General features: G+C 42.3%; 1 protein-coding gene across 6 annotated transcripts in view; it reads left to right on the top strand.

Annotated features, from left to right (window-relative positions):
- Positions 1-517: 517 nt before the first annotated feature.
- phldb2b (pleckstrin homology-like domain, family B, member 2b) overlaps positions 518-7210 on the top strand; it is a 107627-nt gene continuing 100934 nt past the window's right edge. For all 6 annotated transcript variants that reach the window (XM_035412066.1, XM_035412065.1, XM_035412061.1 and 3 more), the window contains exon 1: positions 518-976. In XM_035412066.1, the coding sequence (XP_035267957.1) occupies positions 944-976 (33 nt within the window). In that variant the 5' untranslated portion in view covers positions 518-943. The remainder of the gene's footprint in view (positions 977-7210) is intronic.

Genomic DNA, 7210 nt, shown 5'->3' with positions numbered 1-7210 from the left:
CCAATCACGGCGAACGGGGTTTGACAAATGCAGGCTTCGCTCAGCTATGATGGTCAGTCTACGAATTACCGTTTTGAAGAGATGTCACAAATAAAGCGAAGCTGCCCGGGAGCGATTCGAAAACAGCCAAGCCAGTCTCCGTCTCTGCTTCTTACATATGTAGCATATAATATGGGTTTATTTACGGTTTGATTATTGTAAACAAATTAACGTGTAATGTGAAACGAAAGGTGTGTCATTTGTAGCCTTTAGTGTTTAAATTATGGACCTTTTATTTGTTCAACTATATGTATTTATTTAACTATATACAACTACAAATAATGTGTGTGGAATACACAGCAGAAAGCCTATATTGGGCTACATAAACACAGCCTTTGTTGTGGTTTAGCACTTCAGCACAGCCTGGAATTACAGCGCTAGCGTGAAATTAGACAGTGAACTGCAGTTACACACACCGCTTCACTTTGACATGGAGTTTCAGCTTCATATCTCATTGGCGCTTGGAATTATAACGCGTGGGCATCTTCCGTTCAATCGTTTTTACATTTTCCAGTTATGAACAGTGTTTATGGGTATTCAACAGTCAGTTTACATGTGCACCTGCTTATTACTATCGTTAATTCTCGAGTGTCTATCGGCGTAGCCAATTTGACGTTCCGTTCCACCTTCTGTAAGCAAAAGGCAGAAACTTCCTTCGTCCCATTTCCAGCTGTTGCGCATTCCAGGGCACAGGGTTGCTGCTGACGGAGAAGACAGAGGGCAGCGCCGTCAGTGTCAAAACTCGCTTTTGTGAACACTGTGGTTTGACTGTCGGTGGCAGCAGTGATGTCCACAAATCTGTAGCCAAAGGCTATCCAACGCTACCGACAGTTTATTATTTAAACTGGACGAGAGCAGTTGCCTGAGCTTGCGTCTGGATACAATTTGTTTTGGCAGACTTTTCATGACCGACACCGACCGCTCACTCTCAACCATGGTAAGTCTTGCTTATTTTAAAAGTGGAAGTTACCCGCACTCTATGTGTTCAACTGAATGTGTTTGCATTTGTACGCTATCTGTTTTTTTTTTTTTTTTTTTTGAGTATTATTAAATATAAGTCTAAGATTAATGTTAACGGTCTTAAATTGCTGCCGTTGATGGCACAGGCGGTTATAATTCCTGAGTTATTTTCGGGGTACATAAAAACTGAGTGATTAAGGCGTAGTAATCCATTTTAGATTGCACCTTTAGCCTTCACATAACAAAACAAAGACTGCGTTGTTTATTTTTTATGCCGTTGTACACTGCATACCAATCCACTCCGCGGACCGTGTCGCTCGTGCGAGCCCGTACAAGCTGAAAGCCTTGTTGTGTCTGCTGCGGCAATCACGTGAGCTGGAGCGTAGTTATTCAGTCCCACGGACTGCACGGCACCTCAATACAGAGCGAAGCAGGTAACACACAGAACGCACAGATGATTCAATCATCTACATTATTTTGACCTTTGTGGACCGAACAAATATGGTTTAATTGATTTTGACTATACATAAATACGTGTGTGCTTTAGAGAAACATTGTACCTTGATGCATGGTTTCATTACCCACCGGTGTTATCAGTTGTAATTATAGGTAAGAAGCCTTGACCTGTTACATCTACAGGGGAGCTTAGGCCCTAACAGCTCATTTTTAACCACTGCACATCATTCTTTGTGTGTGTGTGTGTGTGTGCGAATGTGCGTACACTCTGGTGCACAATTGTGTGTTTTTGTCAGAGACAGATAGATGCGCCCATTCGTTTTTGTGCAGCACTGATTTGCCTGAGACAGCAAGCATGCTTACTGTCAGAGAGAGAGAGCACCCCACCATCCAACCTGTGATAACAGATGGAGGGCTTTAGAACTCTATCCATTTAGACAGTGCTTTAAACTCCCAGCTAGAGAGATAAAAGACTGAAGCTATTTCATATGCTTGAAAAAGGCTTCCTATACATTGAGGACAATGATTTTCATAGGTCTGCAGACTTCCCAAGCAGTGACACCACATCTGAAAAGTTTAAAGAATGGAGAGTGAATGGAATTTTTTTATAATCACATCGTGTGATACTAGTTTCCTTGGAGAAATTAAACACAAATTTTGGATTTAATGGCTTTCCCTATGTACATACAGTGAGCACCATAATTCATTGGACAGTGACACATTTTTTGTTATTTTGGTTCTGTACTCTAGCACTTTGAGTTTGAAAGGATACAATGACAATGAGGTTGAAGTGCAGACTGTCAGCTTTAATTTGAGGGTATTTTCATCCATATCGGATGAACCATTTAGAAATTATAGAACCTTTTGTACATACTCCCCCCCATTTTTGGGCATCAAAAAATATTGGACAGTTTAACATAATGTAGAATAAAGTAATAATTTTTAATATTTGGTCGCATATCTTTTGCATCCAATGACTGCTTGAAGTCTGCGACGCATAGACATCACCAGACGCTGAGTATCTTCCCTGGTGATGCTCTGCCAGGCCTGTACTGCAGCCATCTTCAGTTCCTGCTTGTTTCGGGGGCTTTTTGCCTTCAGACTCCTCTTCAGCATGTAAAATGCATGTTCAGTTGGATTCAGATCCAGTGATTGACTCGGCCAGTCAAGGATTTTCCACTTCTTGGCCATCAAAAACCCCTTCATTGCTCTCGTAGTATGTTTCGGGTCATTGTCTTGTTGCATGATGAAGTGCCGTCCAATAAGTTTGGAGGCATTTGGTTTTATCTGAGCAGACAAAATATTTCTGTAGACTTCAGAATTCATTGTTCTACTTCTGTCTGCAGTCACATCATCGATGAAGACAAGTGAGCCCATTCCACTGGTAGCCATACAGGCCCAAGCCACAACACCCCCTCCACCATGTTTGCTTTGGATCATGGGCATTTCCTTTTTTCTCCACACTTTCCTCTTTCCATCACTCTGGTACATGTTAATCTTTGTCTCATCTGTCCACAAGACTTTGTTCCAAAACTCATGGGGCTCTTTTAGGTGCTTCTTAACAAACTGTAATCTCGCCTTTCTGTTCTTCAGGCTTATCAGTGGTTTGCATCTTGTAGTGTACCCTCTGTAGTCCTGCTGGTGTAGTCTTCTTCGTATGGTAGACTTTGACACATCTACACCTGCATCCAGGAGAGTGTTTTTGATCTGTTGGACTGTTGTCAGGGGGGTTTTCTTCACCATAGAGAGTATTCTCCGGTCATCCACTACAGTGGTCTTCCTCGGTCTACCGGGTCTTTTGACGTAATTGAGTTCACCAGTTGTTTTTTTCTTGTTAATGATGAACCAAGCTGTTGACTTGGGCATGCCCAGGGTTTTTGCAATGTTCCTGATTGATTGATTTTCATTTCTGAGCCTTATGACGGCCAGCTTAATTTGCATCGACACTGCTCTATTCCTCATGTTGTCACACCCCAACAACAATCTCCAAAGACAATTGAAAAGTCTAGAATCAAGACTAGACATCAACAGCTCTCTTCTGCATTCACTAACGACACAAATGAATACACCTGCCTAATGAAACACATCTCTGAAGCCAATTCAACAAATACTTGTAGTACCTTAAAATGGGGGGACCATGTACAAAAGGTGTTGTCATTTCTAAACGGTTCATCCGATATGGATGAAAATACCCTCAAATTAAAGCTGACAGTCTGCACTTCAACCTCATTGTCATTGTATCCTTTCAAACTCAAAGTGCTAGTGTACAGAACCAAAATAACAAAAAATGTTTCACTGTCCAATGAATTGTGGTGCTCACTGTACATGTACATTCATACATAATTTTTAGCTGTGACCGCAGCTCTATAGCTCTGTCTGTAGGTCAGTCAGTCGGTTGGTTGGTCCACCCCGTAGTGGCCACAGTTTTCGCCCCAGGAGGCTGAAATTTGGCATGGAGGTTGGTCATGACTGAAGGTAGAGCTGAGTAACTTTCAGGCCTATTGATCGAGAGGGGGCACGGCGATGGGCGTGGCCTATCACAAAAAGGCGCATAACTCCCGAATGGATTCACAGATTTGCACAAGATTTTGTGGAAAGGTTGGTCATGAGCCAAAGAAGAGGTCACCTGTTTGTGTGAGGGTGTGTGCGTGGGTGCATGCACACATGAATGCATGCGTGTGTGCGGTCGCAGCTATTGGGGATTTGCGCTTGTTTTCATATATACTTGCACTTATATATTCATACATGTTTATATACATAAACATCTGTACATACCCATGTATAAATATAGGGGGGTTAATTCCTATACTTTGATTCTGGAAAACACAACCCCAATTCAGTATTCCCCCTGCAAGAATTACGTAAATCCAGTCCCCACTCTGGAGCAACCATATTCCCTTAATTAAGTTGCGTTAAATCCCACAACTCAATCACCATAATTTGGAGGTATTACTAAATTGTTTTAAATATAGGGATAATGATTTGTAATAATGAATGTGCTTCTTCACAGGTGTTGTTCCTAAGTTAATTAAACAATTAAATTAACATACCAGAATGCCCAGGGCTGTGTACAATAAAGCTGACCAGGCCCTGTTGCCTATAATTATGGCCAGTGTGACTAGTAGATTAAACCTTTGTGAGTTTGAAAGAATGATTGTTGTGGCATTTTTGGAAGGAGCTTCAGTGATTAAGACAGCTCAGCTAATGTTTCAAGAGGAAGAGTGTCTAAGATAATGTTGGCAGGGAAAGACATGGACAGACACGCATATTTCTGGATCATGATGTCCATGCATTAGTTTGAGGTGTAAGGCTAAACAAGCTGGCGATTTTAAGTCACTTGACTGGAAAGCAAATTTCTGTGTATTGCATGAGCCAGTCAGTTTAATCAAGAGCAGTTTGTCAAGAACCCTACAGCACGATACCTTTGTTGGGTTTCAGTACACAAACTCATTACACCTGGCCTACAGGCCTGAGTGCCTGGTTCCAACAGTGTAAGGTTCTGCTGGTTCCACAATGGTGTGGTGTGCTTTTTATTGGTATGGTTTGGGTGTACTTATTCTCTTAGAAGGAAAGCTCAATGATAATCACTGCTTATTGTTTCTCAGCGGTCACCTTCATCCCATGTGTGCAACAGGCTGGGAGGGGTGTCTTCCAGGATGACAAGGCCCTATCCACAGAGCATGTGTGGCCACCAAAAGGTTTGGTGCGCATGATAATGGTGTTATTCATTTTCCATGGCCTTCTCAGTTACCTGATCTGAACCCAGTAGAACCTTTATCTGAGACCATGGAACAACATCTCAGACAAAATTTTCCACTTCCATTAACAAGACAATTCTAGCAGCATTCAGAAATTCATTCATCAGTCCTGCTCCCCAGTCCTGGATCCCGCTCTGCTCAGTTCCTTCTTGGATTCTGCTCTGGATCTGCTCGGCTCGGCCCCCCAGCTCTAGATCCTGCTCTGCTCTGCTCCTCCTTGGATTCCGCTCTGGATCTGTCTGGTTCGGCACCCCAGCTCTCCCTCTGCATTCTTCCCTGCTTCCACTGCCAGCCCGGCTCCCCATTCACCCAGCCATTTTCCCAGCTCCGCCCACTTCCTGGCTTTCCATTCCCTGTTCCCTCTACCCCAAATAAATACACTGCGTAACCATAGCTCAGTCTCCCCGCCTCTGTGTCTTGCACTTGGGTTCACCAGTCTAGCTCCACGTAACATTTCTACCACTGTATGTTTACTTATTTATCTGTACTGCTATCTGTACCACTCTAATTTTACCACAATACATGTACTGCTCCTGGCACCACTCTACCTTTATGACACTACCTGTTCTTTGCTCCCTACCGCTGTACTTTTACTTATACCAGTACTTCTCTCTCTACCTCTCTACCTTTTTATTCTACCTATACTGCTCTCTGTACCACTCATCTATGTGAAAACACCTCATTATGTTTGTGGATATGTGCTGTCAGAAATCCACATTCAAAGTTCCCTTTGGTGTTTCAGATGACAGGAAATACAAGGTCAGGGCCTATATTGTGAAGTTGTAGCAGTTCAAACGTACAGACAGCTGACAAATTAATGGTAAAATCAACATAAAATGTCTTAGTAAAGTGTTGGGCCACCACAAGCTGTCAAACTTCAGTGTGCCTTGGCATAGATTCTACAAGTCTCTAGAACTCTACTGGAGGGATTGAACATTCTTCCAAAAAATATTCACTCATTTGGTGTTTTGATGATGGTGGAGAGCGCTGTCTAATACATTGGTTCAGAATGTCCGATAGGTGTTCAATTGGATTGAGATCTGGTGACTGAAGGCCATAGCATATAATTTATATCATTTTCATACTCATCAAACCATTCAGTGTCACCTTGTGCCCTGTGAATAGGGGCATTGTCATCCTGGAAGAGGCCACTCCCATCAGTATAGAAATATTTTATCATAGGATAAAGGTGATTACTCAGAATAACTTTGTATTGAAGGGAACCCAAACCATGTCAGGAAAATGCCCCCACAGCATAACAGAGCCACCAGGCCCCCTCAATGTAGCATTGAGGCGTATACCTTTCTCTTGGTGTACATCACACATGCAATCACCACTTGTTGAGAATATGGTGAAGGATGACTCATCTGACCATATCACTTTTTCCCAAATCTCTGTAGACCAGTGCTTATGGTTTTTACACCACTGAACTCTCGAATGTGCATTCATCTTTGTAATGAGGGGTCTATACACTGCAACTCTACTATAATATCCCTCTCTTTATAGCTGTCGATAGACTGTTTTTGCTGATGCAGTCTGATCATGTCCTGCATTGACATTCTCAGTCACCTGTACAGTTGCTCTTTTTTCCTACATATCGCACTAATGCAAGAGCATCATGGTCATCGAATATGTGCTCTCAACCACAATTTCCGATCCTACGTAATGAGGTGTTTCCCATAGATCTAAATGCAGATGTCACTTTAGTCACTGTTCCTATTGAAACAGTAGCCAGTTGACCAGTCTTTGTAGCTGAAGCTCCTGCCATCCGTGCCCCAATAAAGAACCCTTTTTTAAAGTCACTTAGATCTTTTCCTCTTGCCCTCTTTATCCAAAATCAAGGTTAACTTGGCTTGCTCAGCATTTTTGTACATGCCACAGAACATGATAGGATGTTAATTGCTTAATTGCATCATGCAGTACACCTGTATGGAAGCATCTATATTTGTTATGTTTCTCCATTAATTTATTCAGGTTTTTCCTTTAATTTGTCACCC

Source organism: Anguilla anguilla, chromosome 4, assembly GCF_013347855.1.
Source record: "Anguilla anguilla isolate fAngAng1 chromosome 4, fAngAng1.pri, whole genome shotgun sequence".
Lineage (NCBI taxonomy): Eukaryota > Metazoa > Chordata > Actinopteri > Anguilliformes > Anguillidae > Anguilla > Anguilla anguilla.
Note: the sequence above shows the minus strand (reverse complement) of the source record. Positions and strands in the feature narration are given on the sequence as shown.